An 18,221-nucleotide genomic window follows, 5' to 3' on the forward strand; every position below is an offset into this window, starting at 1 on the left:
CGGTGGGCAAAAATACCGATTACCGATTGTTATGAAAACGTGAAATCGGCCCTAATTAATTGGCCATTCCGATTAATCGGTCGAGCTCTACTAGAAAGGCCTGCTCGCAGATGTCACGCCCTGACCAGTAAAGGGATTATTTGTTATTGTAGTTTGGTCAGGACATGGCAGGGGTGTGTTTGTTTAGAGTGTTTCGGGGTTTGTTGGGCTATGTTCTGTTTTAAGAGGGGTATTTGTTTAGAGTGTTTCAGGGTTTGTTGGGCTATGTTTTATGTTAGTATATTTCTATGTTTATATAGTATGTCTAGTTCTATGTTTAGTTAATGGGGTTGACCTTCAATTGGAAGCAGCTGCTCCTAGTTGCTTCTAATTGAAGGTCCTATTTAAGAGGAGTGTTTTTCTGTGAAATTTTGTGGGTAGTTGTTCCTTGTTTAGTGTTTGTGCACCTGACAGGACTGTTTTGTTTTGTTCTTTTTTTGTATACGTATTTATTTGTTTCTCCTTCTTCAAAATAAAAGAAGATGAGTATACATATTCCCGCTGCATTTTGGTCCAATCCTTACGACAACCGTGACAACAGAAGTGTTTTCGGGAGCATTTGACGGCAGACCCATAGCGGATACAGGCAATGAGGCAGTGATCGCTGAGATCCTGATTGAAAACAGCGGAGGTGTATTTGGAGGGCAAGTTGATCAGAATGGAACGACATTGGGCCTCGTATCTCATCACAGTATTTCTGTGCATTCAAATTGCCATCGATAAAAAGCAATTGTGTTCATTGTCCGTTACTTATGCCTGTCCATACCATAACCCTACTGCCACCATGGGGCGCTGTTCACAACGCTGACATCAGCAAACCGCGCACCCACACAACGCCAAACATGCTGTCTGCCATCTGCCTGGTAAAGTAGATTTATCATCCCATAGCAATCACTTCTGTCATCATGAAGTGCTTTGAGAGACTAGTCAAGGATCATATCACCTCTACCTTACCTGACATCATAGACCCACTTCAATTTGCTTACAGCCCCAATAGATCCAGAGATGATGCAATCGCCATCACACTTCACACACTGCCCTATCCCATCTGGACAAGAGGAATATCTCTGTAACAATGCTGTTCATTGAGTATAGCTCAGCATTCAACACCATAGTACCCTCCAAGCTCATCATTAAGCTCGAGGCCCTGGGTCTGAACCCCGTCCTGTGCAACTGGGTCCTGGACTTCCTGACGGGCCGCCCCCACGTGGTGAAGGTAGGAAACAAGACCTCCACTTCGCTGATCCTCAACACTGGGGCCCCACAAGGATGCGTGCTCAGCCCCCTCCTATACACCCATGACTGCGTGGCCACGCATGCCTCCAACTCAAGTGTGTGGTTCCAGGAAAATAACCTCACCCAACGCCAACCAAACAAATGAGCTTCAGGAAACAGCCGAGAAAGCACTCCCCTATCCACATCGATGGGACCGCAGTGGAGAAGGTGGAAAGTTCCTCGGCGTACACATCAGTGACAAACTGAAATGGTCCACCCACACAGATCGTGTGGTGAAGAAGGTGCAACAGCGCCTATTCAACCTCAGCAGGCTGAAGAAATTTGGCTTGGCACCTAAAACGCCCACAAACTTTTACAGATGCACAATCCTGTCGGGCTGTATCACCACCTGGTACGGCAACTGCACCGCCCGCAACCGCAGGGCTCTCCAGAGGGTGGTGCAGTCTGCCCAACGCATCACCGGAGGCAAACTACCTGCCCTTTAGGACACCTACAGCACCCGAGGAAGGCCAAAAATATCATCAAGGACAACAACCACCCGAGCCACTGCCTGTTCACCCGCTATCATCCAGAAGGCAAGGTCAGTACAGGTATATCAAAGCTGAGACTGAAGAACAGCTTCTATCTCAAGGTCATCAGACTGTTAAATAGCCATCACTAGCCGGCTACCACCCAGCTACTCGACCCTGCACCTTTGAGGCTACTGCCCTATATACATAGACTTGAAATCACTGGCCACTTTAATAATGGAACACTAGTCACTTAAATAATGTTTACATATTTTGCATTACTCATCTCATATGTATATACTGTATTCTATCCTTTTCAATTGTATCTTAGTCTAAGCCGCTCTGACACTGCTCGCCCATATATTTACATATTCTCCCATTCCTTTACTTTAGATTTGTCTGTATTGTTGTGAAATTGTTAGTTATTACTTGTTAGTTATTACTGCACTGTTGGAGCTAGAAACACAAGCATTTCGCTACACCCACAATAACATCTGCTAAACACGTGTATGTGACAAATAAAACTTGATTCGTTAAGTAATTCCAGTTGGCTTGTATTCCAGGGACGTAGGCTTATACTTCATGCCATTGTTTTGCCTTTGCGTCATTGCACTTCCTCCGACTCCCACCAATCCAAACTTGTTCCTTGTACAGAGTGACATATGTACCAAATTTCATGACTTGGTCACACAGGGTGAGGGGCGTGACCTTTCAAAGTTTTTACATCTTCAATCGCTAGTTATAGCGCCACCATGTGACCAATTGGCATAGCATTGCATTAGAGGGTGTGGCCTTTGGGCCTTTACCATCATGCATGGTTTCACCACAAAGTTTCTAAACCCAGTGGCGCAACATTGCAAGACTTTTGGGAACGTTTGAGAAGTCAATGAGAAGCCAGGTTTCCATCCAGTTTGTGACAGATTTTCATGTGAATATTCTAAAATCTAGATAAAACAATGTTTATTTTCCCACCAGAGATATTTCCATCAAACTGACTTTTTGCGGATAAAAGGCTGTCCATGATGACGTAGTGCAAATGAAAATAACTTTTCCATTAAAAATCTTTTAGATGTAGTCCCCTGCTTAGGGGACCTGTGTGGTTCTGGTTCCGGTTCCGATTGACGTTTTCACTTATAAATCGATCTGTGGAGAATGTAGATTAAAATGGCTTGCATTGAGTGATAGAGCTGGTTCCCACAAACACAGCAGTATATTTCCGGAGCCTATGGGAAGTAGGATGTAAACTCTGAAACCACTTGAAGCTGGGATGTCCCTCCTACCATTTAATTCACTCTTCTGACTTTCCATCAACTCCTGGCTGAACCCTATGCCACAGCCACTGACAAAGCACATGCCTGCAATTGGTACATTGTAGGGCAGCAGGACAAAGGGGTTTCATCATGTAGCACATTCAGATATTGATTTATAGCATTAATCTAAAATAATTCATAGTGTGTATGTATGTACAGTTGAAGTCGGAAGTTTATATACACCTTAGCCAAATAATACATTTAAACTCGGTTTTTCACAATTCCTGACATTTACTCCTAATAAAAATGCCCTGTCTTAGGTCAGTTAGGATCACAAATTTATTTTAAGAATGTGAAATTTGATATTTCCTCAAATTTGCTTTGTTAAATTTCCCAGGTACAATAAATGCAGTTTCCGGATATGTGGTTTCCAGTTTGCATAAAGTCCAGTGTAGTTCCTTGAGGGCCATTGTGGTATTGGCTTGAGGAGGAATATACACGGCTGTGTAACTGAAGATCATTTTCTTTGGAGGTCATAAGGTCGGCATATGATTGAAATGTGACCCGTTTTAAATTGAATCAAAAACAACTTCATATTGAAGGAGTGCCTTTGATTTGACAACCTGCACATGTGCAGTTCGGCGCAAAACCCAATTACGTGGTTCTGCACAAGTTTAATAATTGATTGGATATATATAGCACTTTTCTAGCAACTGAGGTACTCAAAGCACTTTAAATGGTTGGGGGAAACTCACCTCATCAATGTGTAGCACCCACCTGATGAGGTGGTCATGATGGAATGGGGCCAGGTTGGGAATTTAGGCGTGACACCAGGGTTAACACTCTTAAACTATGAGCCATGGGATTTTTAATGACCACAGAGAGTCAGGACACCTGTTTAACCTCCCTTCTGAAAGACAGCACCCTATAAAGGGCAATGTCCCCTTCACTGCCCTGGGGATCTTCTTAGACCGATGGGGAAATGTCCCCTACTGGCTCTCCAACACCACTTCCAGCAGTGTCTGGTCTCCCATTGAGGGACTGACCAGGACCAACCCTGCTTAGCTTCAGAGAGGCAATCCAACAGTGGGTTGCAGGGTGGTATGCAGCTGGTGCTACATTGCTATGACATGGTCTACAAGTGTTTTATCGAGGATTTCTATTGGAGAAGCAGTTTTTGCCTATCTTCATACTGTCTTTAGTTGCACCTTCCAAGGCCTCACCATTTCATGGGAATTTGCATTTTAATTTTGCCTTATGGGGAAGAAGAGGAATACTACTAATAATAATTAACGCCAACAATTACAATTAGGTTTCAGCCAATCAACATCCAGGATCTAAACTACCCGGTTTATAAACAAACCTATAGCATGAATAAAAATGGGTGGAAAGAAGAAAGAATATTATTAGCTATTTTGTAGAATGTGAATGAATGTATATTCGGCACATTACAAATTACATGTAATTACCACAGGTACAATGGTTAAAAAAAAGAGGACTATATCGTAAAAATTAATAAAAACCAACATTTGCTTTTTGCCCTTAATCTATGGTTAGGGTTGGGTATAAAATTAGCAGTAAGGTTGGGGTTAGGTTTAAAATAAGATTTTAAGAAGATGCATGTTAGAAATAGGCGGGGTGTATGACTTTGTGGCTATGGTAACTAGTGACGAGCGTATTTTGAGTTTCTTGTCTACATCAGCGTTCTTCCGGCTTCCAAGACTAAGACCGGAAAAGGGTTGTCTCTAGTTACTACAGCCACAAAGTCAAAATTGCCTATATCGTAAAAAATATTGGCCTTAACCACACTGTCAACCTCACCTTAAATTAAGTTTAAAATCAGACTATGAGAAGAGAAATTGGAGAAATAGGCGGGATTTAGCTATAATTATGACTTTGTGGCTGTAGTAATTAGTGAGCCCAACGGAAAGAGAAAAGCCTTGGCTGTGATGCCGCTGAATGATGGCTGCTTTTGGGATCCTGAGTTACGAACACCGGCCACTGAAGCGGCCACGACTCGGACCTCCGGACGTTTATCCTCAAGACCCAAAGCAAAAAGAGGTCAGAAACTTAAATCGTTTCTAAAACCAACGTTGCAAAGACAAATTGACACAAAGAGCCTAGCTACCGTTATTTGGAAAGGAGTCCCCTTAGCTAACTAACTATGGTTGCTAGCTAGTCCCAGACGGCTATCACAGGCCCAAGCCAGTCTCTATAGCAATAACAATGAACAGCTAACGTTACTTGGCTTTTCAGTTTGCTAAACATCAACCAGGTAATGTTAGCTTGATAACAGTAGCATTCTAGCTCGTAGTTAGCTAGCCAACCTTTTCTAACGTAACATGTTAACTTTACGAGAGATAATTTGGCAATATTTCAAGTTATCAAATTAGTGCACGAACCATTCACGTTACTTGCATGGTTGCAGATTAGGTAAACTTGCTTGCATTTAATGTAACGTTAGTTAGCTTGATACACAACTCGGATTCATTTTGGAGCAGCTTGATCGATAACAAGCTATTTTGCTAGTATATTTAGCAGCTACGTTAGCTAGCTAAATGCCTTAATTTTCACAAATTGGCAAACGGTTAACGTTACCATTGAGGGTTCTCCCCAGGATTTAACAAGGTGGTGCTGCTGAGTTCAGCCAGAGGACTCAGATATTCTTGCGTTTTTTAACACCTGTAACTGCCAAAAAATTGCCAGAAGGTGGCGCATCGCCTCTTACATTCTTTGGGGAGAACCCTTGCATGTTGTGCTAACATAGCTAATGTTAGCATGGATGTGTGTCTAGCTATTATAATCTACAATGTTTGTCTAGCTACCTATATAGTTTAGCAAACGTGAACTACTAGTTTAGCTACCAATACCATAGTTAATTAGCTAGATAACGTTAGTCATTTAATTTTAGCAAGCTGTCTAGAGCTCTCATTTACTGTGCCAGGAGACTACTTTTGTACAAATTGCTGTGGGAAACTATTGGTCATGATGTAGAGCTTCTGCTAATTACAGTGACATGTCAGTTCACTTTCCAGGCATAGGAGCCTTAGACTTAGTAAAAATAATTGCCACCTCTGGTCTCTTGGCAGTCCCACCCCTATGGGAGGTCAACTCCCGCTCAGCAGTTAGTGCTCTTCTCTGTCTTGGCACCCCAATGGCGTAACTAGCTTCCCCCTGATGCTATAACAGCAGAGTCCTTGCCCATCTTCCAAAAACATCTGAAATCCTAGCTCTTCTTCGGTTTTGTCTAGAGGGGATACAGCTTTTGTCAATTTACTTTTCGTAGCAGGTCTAGAGGAATTTACGCAGCAATTTGACAAAAGCTGTATCCCATATAGACATGACCAGCTTCGGTGGGGTTTTAGGGTGGACTACATCACAAAAGTTGTATTGCCGCCCACTACTGGATTCAAAGTAAAAAAGAAAACCATACTTGATTGGGAATCTAACTCACTCCTCACAACTAAAATAGTCAACAAAGCAAAACAAACTCCCACTTCGTCCATTCTTCAAATTTTTATTTCTCTACACTCAGGCTATGGGGCCTGATAGGGCAGTACGGCTCGTCACAGCCTATTGTGTAACTCATTCGCCGAGAAGTCCTCCAATCCCAGAAACCGCTCCGCCACATCCAGAATGTCTGAAACCCTTCCCTATTTTATATATGACATCTGTACCCCCCCCCCCCCCCCCCAAAAAAAAGGTGCAATTATCTTTTCCTACTAGTACTGACTTTGCTGATTAAAAAATGTACTTACTGCGATGTGGTTGTCTCGCAGAGTTCTCTTAAGATGAATGCACTAACTGTAAGTCGCTCTGGATAAGAGCTTCTTTCTGCTAAATGACTAAAATATAAAACTGTAAACTAAATGTTATCTAGCTACTCAATCCCCCACTGAGCTATTCACCATTTGTTTTGTGTTCAGGTGTTCATTGCATGACTTCATCAACTGCATGGTCTGAATTTCACGAGATATTATGTCAATTTCTGTTCCAGGATGAATTGACTGCGTTGAATGTGAAGCAAGGATTTAATAATCAACCGGCAGTGTCAGGGGATGAACATGGAAGTGCTAAAAATGTCAACTTCAATCCCTCAAAGGTGATCTTCTACTCGTAATGTTTCTCTCTGTGTCACATGTAGTGAATCATGATTCATGTATGTACAGTAGGATCTCTTGTTTATTGCATCCCTATTACCCCAACAGATTAGTTCAAATTTCAGCAGCATCATTGCAGAGAAGCTGCGCTACAACACATTTCCAGACACAGGCAAACGGAAGCCGCAGGTTAACCAGAAGGACAATTTCTGGCTCGTTACTGCCAGGTCACAGAGCTCAATCAACAACTGGTTTACAGATTTGTCCGGAACTAAACCACTCACCCAGCTGGCCAAGAAGGTAGGACTTTGTACCAAAAACATCCCTGCGGGGCACATTCAGCAGAGCACTACATTGTGAAAGAAATATGTTGTGTTCTGGCCTGGGGTGGTCTAGTGACCTATGCACTGCCTCTGGAGCACATGTACCACTGTCAGTATGGGTTCGAATCAGGCTCACTGTTCTTCAACACTCTTAAAATTGCTCACTTAAAATTATAACAGCACTCTCACAAACTCACTTAAAATTATAAAAAATATTCTGCAGCATCATCCTCCATCAAACCTGTTTTGTTAAATTGTGTTGGTGTGCTAGGTACCGATCTTTAGTAAAAAGGAGGAGGTTTTTGGCTACTTGGCCAAGTACACAGTACCTGTGATGCGTTCAGCATGGATGATCAAGATGACCTGTGCGTATCACGCCGCCATTACAGAAACAAAAGTCAAGAAACGGCACGTGATTGACCCCTGCATAGGTAAGCAAACACTCCTTAAAATAATATATAGCCTATCCCTCCTCCAAGGAACACCATTTTTTTTTATGATTGAGCATTTTCCAGCTACCCCCCTGTGGCCAAAGCTCCTCAATAATGTAACATTCCAATATCCTGGGTGTGTTCACTGCCATTTAGAAAAGATAGGCTGCTATAGCTCTAGAATTTTGCTCAGTCATGCTGCATTAACAGGAGCATATGCCATTGTGATGAATTAACTATGTTCTTTCTGTCTGCACTGCAGAATGGACTCAGATCATCACAAAGTACTTGTGGGAACAGTTGCAGAAGGTGGCTGAGTTCTACCGCCAGTCTCCCAGCCAGGGCTGTGGCTCTCCTCTCCCGGCCACCTCGGCCGAGGTGGATATGGCCATGAAGCAGTGGGAGTACAACGAGAAGCTGGCCATGTTCATGTTCCAGGTTGGATGGTCCTTTGGTTTGTCTGTTTCTTTGTCTGTTTGTCTGCCTGTGTCGGGTTGCATGTCTGTCTCACTCTGTTTTCAAATGTCTGCCTGCCTCAACCAGGGACCTATGTATCTGCCTTTTCTGATGCGTTTGTGATAAGCAAAACACATATTCTTTCACTGAACAGTTTGAAATTGAGTTGTTACTTGGTTAGAATTGTTACTTTGATGTTAGCTTTACACAGTTGTCTGCAATGGCTGTTGTGATAGTTTAGCCCTATTTCACTATGTCACTGTATAATTAGTGGTTCATTGAAGGGGAAAATGTCAGTAAACTGCTATCAAGTTAGCTTATTGTTAGAGGGCCAGTCATTTCTTTGTTAAACTAAACCATGAGGTAAGCAATAAGACATTTTAATGTATGGATTTTATGATAAAGGCCAGATGCAAACATAGCATCACAAACAAGAAAAAACAGTTCACTTTGGATATTTTATGATGGCAATCTATAGCTAGCCCACATGAAACAGCTCATTGTTTACACTGATGTACAGTGCCTTCAGAAAGTATTCACACCCCTTGACTTATTCCACATTTTGTTGTTACAAATTGGCATTAAAAGGTATTTAATTCTCTTTTTTTAAATCTTCTGCACAAAATACTCATGTCAAAGTGGAAGAAATGTTCTAATATTTATTTTAGATTAATTAAAAATAAAACACTATCTTGATTAGTTAGAATCACCTTTGGCAGCGATTTCAGCTGTGAGTCTTGTTGGATAAGTCTCTAAGAGCTTTGCACACTTGGATTGTACAATATTTGACCATTATTCTTTTTGAAAGTCTTCAAGCTCTGTCAAGTTGGTGGTTGATAATTTGATAGACAGCCATTTTCAAGCCTTGCCATAGATTTAAGTATATTTAAATAAAAACTTTAACTAGGCCACTCAGGATCATTCAATGTTGTCTTGGTAAGAAACTTGTGTATATTTGGCATTGGAGGTTTAGGTTATTGTCCTGCTGAAAGCTACATTTTTCTCCCAGTGTCTGTTGAAGAGCGAACTAAACCAGGTTTTCCTCTAGGATTTTTCCTATGCGTAGCTCTGTTCCGTTTACTTTTTATCCCGCCAAAAACTCCTTAGTCTTTGCTGATGATGAGCATATCCAAAACATGATACAGACATCACCATGCTTGAAAATATGAAGATTGGTACTTGGTGACGTTGGATTTTCCCCAAACATGCTTTGTATTTAGGACAAAAAGTACATTTCTTTGCCACATTTTTTGCAGTATTACTTTAGTGCCTTATTGCAAACAGGATACATGTTTTGGAATATTTTTATTCTTTACAGGTTAGTATTGTGGTGTAACTACAATGTTCATCCATCCTCAGTTTTCTCCCTTCACAGCTATTAAACTCTAACTGTTTTAAAATCACCATTGGCCTCATGGTGAAATCCCTGAGCAGTTTCCTTCCTCTCCGGCAACTGAGTTAAGATGGACACCTGTATCTTTGTAGTGACTGGGTGTATTGATACACCATCCAAAGCGTAATTAATAACTTCAGCATGCTCAAAGGGATATTCAGATTCTGCTTTTTCTACAAATAGGTGCCCTTCTTTGCGAGGCATTTTAAAACCTCCCTGAAGTAATAGTGAAATGGAGTAATTTCATAGGATTAATTTACCCTAAATACTTTGTTGTAGAAGACCAAGCAATAACAAACGGTTGTTTGCTTGCGTCCAGGATGGCATGCTAGACAGACACGAGTTCCTCACGTGGGTGTTGGAATGCTCCGAGAAGGTCCGACCTGGAGAGGACGAGCTTCTAAAGCTGCTGCTGCCCCTCCTGCTACAGGTAATGCCTATATACCATCCATACAGCACCCATCATCTTAATAATTTTGTGGTTGCTTATGTTTTTCGTATTTCACACAAGAGTGTAGTGGAAATGTGTTTTTTGCATATCCCAGCTCCCCCTGAGACACCTTTGGAGAGTTGAGGTCGCGGCCAGGGTCTGCTATTAACAATTAGGGTTAAGTGCCTTGCTTGAGCACATCGGCAGATGTTTCATCTTGTCAGTGCAGGGATTCAAACTAGCGACCTTTAAGTTACTGGCCCAATGCTGTAACCACTAGGCTATCTTTCTCCTACTGCAGTGATGGATTTCATTCTCCATGTTACAAACCACACATTTCACGTGGAAAGAGTAACTTAAGGAGACACTCAAATTACATCTCTGTATCTTCAAGAATCAGGAAATGTCTAGTGTTTCTGGCATCTTCTAATTATACATTTGGGGGCATTATAAGCTACTTTTTCAAACAAACTTTTGTGCAGAAATGGTACATTGTGTTAATGTGACACTCTCTCAGGGTGACGCCAAGCACCAAGTTCATTAGCAATCTTCTAACAATAACCTATGTAACGAAAAACATTTCAGTAATATGTCCCTGGCGGTGCAGTTTAATCCACTTGGAAGCAAATTTATTTACCTGCACTGCGTTATAGGTTAACTTTTACAGGTTAGTCATTGAAGCTGATTTAGCTACCCTCTCCTCTATTTTCCCTCGTATTCCATTGTTGTGATCACAAATCAGCTCTGAAGAGTGTGTACTGACCTTGTGAGTCATGTCCCCTCCATCAGTACTTAGGGGAATTTGTGCAGTCGGCCTACCTGTCCCGGAGGCTGGCCTATTTCTGCACGCGACGCCTCAACCTGCTGCTAAGTGACGGGAGCCTGGGGCCCGGCGCCGGGGGACACCCGGCCCACAGCATTCTGGCACAGCCAGGGAACGCCCTGCCCCCCACGCCCACCTCCCAGCCCGCAGGGAGCAATCAGCCCCAGACCCCCTTTACAGACTTCTACATCTGCCCTCAACACAGGCCCTTGGTGTTTGGGCTCAGCTGCATGCTACAGGTACACAAACACACTCAATAGCCTTCCCACTGAACTGAATGGATTGCCTATTACTGCTACTGCAGTACTATTAATATTACTGCTAAGCCATCAGGCTAGTATGGTACATGACTAAGTTGGTGAACTAGCTTTGGTAAAATGTTCAGTGTTGTGATTGTTCCAGATTTTCCATGTTATATTTACAGTGCCTTCGTAAAGTATTCAGACCCCTTGACTTTTTCCACATTTTGTTAGGTTACAGCCTTTTTCTATAATTGATTAAATCGGGTTCTGGCTGGGCCACTAAAGTACATTCAGAGACTTGTCCCGAAGCTACTCCTGTGCTGTCTTGGCTGTGTGCTTATGGCTGTTGTCCTGTTGAAGGTGAACCTTAGCCCCAGTCGGAGGTCCTGAGCTCTCTGGAGCAGGTTTTCATCAAGGATCTCTCTGTACTTTGCTCCGTTCATCTTTTCCTCGATCCTGACTAGTCTTTCCGTTCCTGCCGCTGAAAAACACTGACACGGCATGATGCTGCCACCACCATACTTCACCGTAGGGATGTGCCAAGTTTATTCCAGACGTGACGTTTGGCATTCAGGCCAAAGAGTTCAATCTTGGTTTCATCAGACCAGAGAATCTTGTTTCACATGGTTAGAGAGTCCTTTAGGTGCATTTTGGCTAACTCCAAGCGGGCTGTCATGTTCCTTTTACTGAGGAGTGGCTTCTGTCTGGCACCACTATCATAAAGGCCTATGGCACCACTATCATAAAGGCCTGAATGGTAGAGTGCTGTAGAGATGGTTGTCCTTCTGGAGGGTTCTCCCATCTTCACAGAGGAACTCTAAAGCTCTGTCAGAGTGACCGTCGGGTTCTTGGTCACCTCCCTGACCATGGCCCTTCTCCCCCGATTGCTCAGTTTGGCCGGGCAGCCAAAAGTTGCCGCTTTCTAGGCAAGCAACACTGAAGCATGCATGAGAGCACCAGCTGTTCCGGACGACTGTGTGATCACGCTCTCGGTAGCCGATGTGAGCAAGACCTTTAACTTCTTATGGGCAGGTGGGACTGTAGCTTCCCACCTGGCCAACATCTGGTGATGTTAGCGCGAAATTCAGAAATACAAAATTCAAATATTTAACATTCTTGAAAATGTGTTATACATCAAAATAAAGCTTAACTTCTTGTTAATCCAGCCGCTGTGTCAGATTGCAAAAAGGCTTTACGGCGAAAGCAAACCATGTGATTATCTGAGGACAGCGCCCCGCATACAAACACATGAAAATCATATTTCAACCAGGCAGGTGCGCCACAAAAGTCAGAAATAGCGATATAATTCATGCCTTACCTTTGAAGATCTTCTTCAGTTGGCACTCCAAAATGTCCCAGAAACATCACAAATGGTCCTTTTGTTCGATAATGTCCTTCTTTATGTCCCATTTATTTGGTGCGTTTTGATTCAGAAATACACCGGTTTCAACTCGCCCAACATGCCTACAAAGTGTCTAATAAGTTACCTGTAAACTTGGTCCAAACATTTCAAACAACATTCCTAATCCAACCTCAGGTACCCTAAAACGTAAATAATCGATAAAATTTAAGACGGAATAAACTGTTTCCAATACCGGATAAAAACAACATGAAGCGCGCTCCAGTTCACGCGCATCAAAACAGTAGTCCACCTGGAGTGACACTTACAATGAATAGCACTACTTCTTCATTTCTCAAAGAAAAACATCAAACAATTTCTAAAGACGGTTGACAGCTAGTGGAAGCCATAAAAACTGCAGCTAGGTTCCTAATAATAAGGGTATCCCATAGAAAACAAATGGAAAATCCTATGACCTCAATTTATTTTCCCCTGGATGGTTTGTCCTCGGGGTTTTGCCTGCCATATCAGTTCTGTTATACTCACAGACATTATTTTAACAGTTTTAGAAACTTTAGAGTTTTCTATCCAAATCTACCAATTATATGCATATCCTAGCTTCTGGGCCTGAGTAACAGGCAGTTTACTTTGGGCACGCTTTTCATCCGGAGGTGAAAATACTGCCCCCTACCCAAGAGAGGTTAAACAGGCCAACATTCACAAAGCCACGGGCAAGATGAATTACCAGGATGTGTACTCAAAGCATGCTCAGACCAACTGGCAAGTGTCTTCACTGACATTTTCAACCTCTCCCTGACCGAGTCTGTAATACATACATGTTAAAAGCAGACCACCATAGTCCCTGTGCCCAAGAAAACGAAGGTAACCCGCCTAAATGACTACTACTCACATCGGTAGCCATGAAATGCTTTGAAAGGCTGGTCATGGTTCACATTAACACCATCATCCCAGAAACCCTAAACCCACTCCAGTTTGCATACCGCCCCAACACATCCACAGATGACGCAATCTCAATCGCATACCACACTGACATTTTCCACCTGGACAAAAGGAACACCTATGTGAGAATGCTGTTCATTGACTACAGCTCAGCGTTCAACACCATAGTGCCCTCAAAGCTCATCACTAAGCTAAGGACCCTGGGACTTAACACCTCCCTCTGCAACTGGATCCAGGACTTCCTGACGGACCACTCCCGGGTGGTAAGGGTAGGCAACAACATATCTGCCACGTTGATCCTCAACACAGTGGCCAGTCAGGGGTGCGTGCTTAGTCTCCTCTTGTATTCCCTGTTCACCCACACTCCGGGGCCAAGTACGACTCCAACACCATCATTAAGTTGACTGACGACACAACAGTGGTAGGTCTGCTCACTGACAACGATGAGGCAGCCTATAAGGAGGAGGTCAGCGACCTGGCAGTGTGGTGCCAGGACAACAACCTCTCCCTCAGCGTGAGCAAGACAAAAGATCTGATTGTGGACTACAGGAAAAAGAGGACCCAACATGCCCCCATTCACATCAAAGGGGCTGTAGTGGAGCAGGTCAAGAGTTTCAAGTTCCTTTTGTGTCCACATCACCAATAAACTATCATGGTCCACTGTGTTCTTGTGGACCTTAGGTCCCCAATAAATTAGGGTTAACTGCCTTGTTCAAGGACACATCAACAGATTTTTTTTACATTGTCGGCTCAGGTATTCAAACTGGTGACCTTTCGGTTACTGGACCAACGCTCTAACAGCTAGGTTATATGCCGCCCTATTGTCAGTCACATCCCTAAATTATTATTCTCCTCGTCTTGGTTTCGTCAGAGTATCATGCTGTGCTGTCCCAGTGCCCTGGTGTGGCACTACTCTCTGACAGACAGCCGGAACAAGACTGGTTCCCCGCTGGACCTATTGCCCATCTCCCCCTCCAACCTGCCCATGCCAGGGTGCAACGGCACCTTTACACAGCAGGTAAGGCCCAGAGTCTGGTTCTTGTTAAGGTTTCTTCCCACCGAGGGAGATATTCCATGCCGCTGTACCTTTGGCATTATGATCCTGCTGGTTGCTGCACAGCACTTTGAGACTAATGCATTTGTCGATTGATTGATTGAAAGCCCACATACTGTGAGGTTAACATCATTGCATGCCTCTTGACTACTAGATTGAGATTTGTATTTGTCCTGTCAGCCGTCCTATTTGTATTAAGGATTCCCATTAGCTGCTGCCAAGGTAGCAGCTACTCTTCCTGGAGTCCAGCAACATTAAGGCAGTTCTACACAATTTTAAAATATTACATGACATTACATTTCATAACACTTTTCACAACACATTGTGTGTTCCCTCAGCCACTACTCTACTACCACATATCTACAATCCAAAATCCTTGTATACGTGTATGAAAAGTGGGTGTCTTATCATGTGTCTGTGCCTGTGTGCGTCTCCTCACAGGCCCTGCTGTTCCTTAAGGTGTATTTGTTTTTTAAAATCTGATTCTACTGCTTGCATCAGTTACCTGATGTGGAATAGAGTTCCATGTAGCCATGGCTCTACGTAGTCTGTTCCTCCCATAGTCTGTTCTTGACTTGGGGATTGTGAAGAGACCTATGGTGGCATGTCTTGTGGGGTATGCATGGATGTCCGAGCCGTGTGCGAGTATTTTAAACAGACACCTCGGTGCATTTAGCATGTCAACACTTACAAAGACAAGTAACGATGAAGTCAATCTCTCTTCCACTTTGAGCCATGAGAGATTTACATCCGTATCTGCTTATCTCAGTCTTATCTATGCTTTTACATCAGGTCCGTGCAAAGGTGCGAGAAATAGAGGAGCAGGTCAAGGACCGAGGGCAGGCTGTGGAGTTCCGCTGGTCCTTTGATAAATGTCAGGAGACAACTGCTGGTAAAGAAACCACTGATAAGAGGCACCTATAAAATGACATAATACATCCAGACAATGACTCTATGGGCTGTTTTCCCTGACAAAGATTGAGACTAGTCTTGGACTAAAAATCTATTTCAATGGAGATTCTCCATTGAGCATGCTTTTTGTCCAGCACTAGGCTTGACCTGTGTCTGGGTTAATCAGCCCTAGGTGCGTAAGGGAAATGGAAATGAGCAACATTTAGTGTTTTACCTCAATTATTTTTCTGCTTTCACCAGGCTTCACCATTGGGAGGGTCCTACACACCTTGGAGGTTCTAGACAACCACAGCTTTGAGAAGTCAGACTTCAGCAATTCCCTGGATTCCCTTTACAACCGCATCTTTGGCTCGGGCCAGAGCAAAGACGGTCACGAGGTAATTTTTTTCCCATCAATATTGTAGTGGTCTCTTTGATGAGCACTCCTGCATACTTCCGACGCCGACAGAGATGGCCCCCTCGCTTTGCATTCCTAGGAAACTATGCAGTATTTGTTTTTTTATGTGTTATTTCTTAAATTGTTACCTCAGGTAATCTTAGGTTTTATTACATACAGCCGGGAGGAACTATTGGATATAAGAGCAACATCAACTCACCAACATTACGACCCGGAATACGACTTTCCCGAAGCGGATCCTCTGTTTGGCCTACCACCCAGGACAATGGATCAAATCCCAGCCGGCGACCCAAAACAACGGCGCCGTAGAAGGGGCAAACGAAGCGGTCTTCTGGTCAGGCTCCGTAGACGGGCGCACCGCTCCCGAGCATACTACTCGCCAATGTCCAGTCTCTTGACAACAAGGTAGACGAAATCCGAGCAAGGGTAGCATTCCAGAGAGACATCCGAGACTGTAACGTTCTTTGTTTCACGGAAACATGGCTCACTTGAGACACGCTATCTGAGTCGGTACAGCCATCTCCCTGGTAAGAAGAAGGGCGGGGGTGTAGGCCTTATGATTAACGAGACGTGGTGTGACCATAACAACATACAGGAACTCAAGTCCTTTTGTTCACCTGACCTAGAATTCCTCATAATCAAATGCCGACCGCATTATCTACCAAGAGAATTCTCTTCGATCATAATCACAGTCGTGTATATTCCCCCCCAAGCAGACACATCGACGGCCCTGAAAGAACTTCATTGGACTCTATGTAAACTGGAAACCACATATCCTGAGGCTGCATTTATTGTAGCCGGGGATTTTAAAAAGGCTAATCTGAAAACAAGGCTCCCAAAATTCTATCAGCATATCGATTGTGCTACCAGGGCTGGTAAACCCTGGACCACTGTTATTCTAACTTCCGCGACGCATATAAGGCTCTCCCCCGCCCTCCCTTTCGGAAAAGCTGACCACAACTCCATTTTGTTGCTCCCAGCCTATAGACAGAGACTAAAACAGGAAGCACCCGCGCTCAGGTCTGTTCAACGCTGGTCCGACCAATCGGATTCCACACTTCAAGATTGCTTCAATCACGTGGACTGGAAAATGTTCCGCATTGCGGCGAACAACAGCATTGACGAATACGCTGATTCGGTGTGCGAGTTTATTAGCAAGTGCATCGGTGATGTTGTACCCACAGCGTCTAAAACATTCCCAACCAGAAACCGTGGATTGATGGCAGCATTCACGCAAAACTGAATGCGCGAACCACTGCTTTTAATCAGGGCAAGGTGACCGGAAACATGACCGAATAGAAACAGTGTAGCTATTCCCTCCGCAAGGCAATCAAACAAGCTAAGCGTCAGTATAGAGACAAAGTGGAGTCGCAATTCAACGGTTCAAACACGAGAGGTATATGGCAGGGTCTACAGTCAATCACGGACTACAAAAGAAAAACCAGCCCCGTTGCGGATCACGATGCCTTGCTCCCAGACAGACTAAACAACGTTTTTGCTCGCTTTGAGGACAATACAGTGCCACTGACACGGCCCGCTACCAAAACCTGCGGGCTCTCCTTCACTGCAGCCAACGTGAGTAAAACATGTTAACCCTCGCAAGGCTGCAGGCCCAGACGGCATCCCCGGCCGCGTCCTCAGAGCATGCACAGACCAGCTGGCTGGTGTGTTTACAGACATATTCAATCAATCCTTATCCCAGTCTGCTGTCCCCACATGCTTCAAGAGGGCCACCATTGTTCCTGTTCCCAAGAAAGCTAAGGTAACTGAGCTTAATGACTACCGCCCTGTAGCACTCACTTCCGTCGTCATGAAGTGCTTTGAGAGACTAGTCAAGGACCATATCACCTCCACCCTACTTGACACCCTAGACCCACTCCAATTTGCTTACCGCCCCAATAGGTCCACAAACGATGCAATCGCCATCACACTGCCCTAACCCATCTGGACAAGAGGAATAGCTATGTAAGAATGCTGTTCATCGATTACAGCTCAGCATTTAACACCATAGTACCCTCCAAACTCGTCATTAAGCTCGAGACCCTGGGTCTCGACCCCGCCCTGTGCAACTGGGTCCTGGACTTCCTGGAGGGTCGCCCCCAGGTGATGAGGGTAGGTAACATCTCCACCCCGGTGATCCTCAACACTGGGTCCCCACAATGGTGCGTTCTCAGCCCTCTCCTGTACTCCCTGTTCACCCACGACTGCGTGGCCGTGCACGCCTCCAACTCAATTATCAAGTTTGTAGACGACACTACAGTGGTAGGCTTGATTACCAACGACGATGAGACGGCCTACAGGGAGGAGGTGAGGGCCCTCGGAGTGTG

At 44.0% G+C, this 18,221-nt stretch overlaps 1 protein-coding gene across 4 annotated transcripts in view; it reads left to right on the forward strand.

The window, feature by feature from the left end:
- The first annotated feature begins 4,741 nt into the window (after nt 1–4,741).
- LOC115205048 (mediator of RNA polymerase II transcription subunit 12) overlaps nt 4,742–18,221 on the forward strand; it is a 93,557-nt gene continuing 80,077 nt past the window's right edge. For 2 of the 4 annotated variants that reach the window (XM_029770610.1, XM_029770612.1), the window contains exons 1-10: nt 4,743–5,095; nt 7,032–7,136; nt 7,243–7,434; nt 7,729–7,888; nt 8,151–8,326; nt 10,057–10,167; nt 10,957–11,229; nt 14,403–14,549; nt 15,378–15,477; nt 15,738–15,874. In XM_029770610.1, coding sequence (XP_029626470.1) covers nt 4,994–5,095; nt 7,032–7,136; nt 7,243–7,434; nt 7,729–7,888; nt 8,151–8,326; nt 10,057–10,167; nt 10,957–11,229; nt 14,403–14,549; nt 15,378–15,477; nt 15,738–15,874 — 1,503 coding nt within the window. In that variant the 5' untranslated portion in view covers nt 4,743–4,993. Of the gene's footprint in view, nt 5,096–7,031; nt 7,137–7,242; nt 7,435–7,728; nt 7,889–8,150; nt 8,327–10,056; nt 10,168–10,956; nt 11,230–14,402; nt 14,550–15,377; nt 15,478–15,737; nt 15,875–18,221 lie in introns of all 4 variants that reach the window. The other 2 variants (XM_029770613.1, XM_029770611.1) reach the window with 2 other exon arrangements.

Source organism: Salmo trutta, chromosome 13 (assembly GCF_901001165.1).
Source record: "Salmo trutta chromosome 13, fSalTru1.1, whole genome shotgun sequence".
Classification (NCBI taxonomy): Eukaryota; Metazoa; Chordata; class Actinopteri; order Salmoniformes; family Salmonidae; genus Salmo; species Salmo trutta.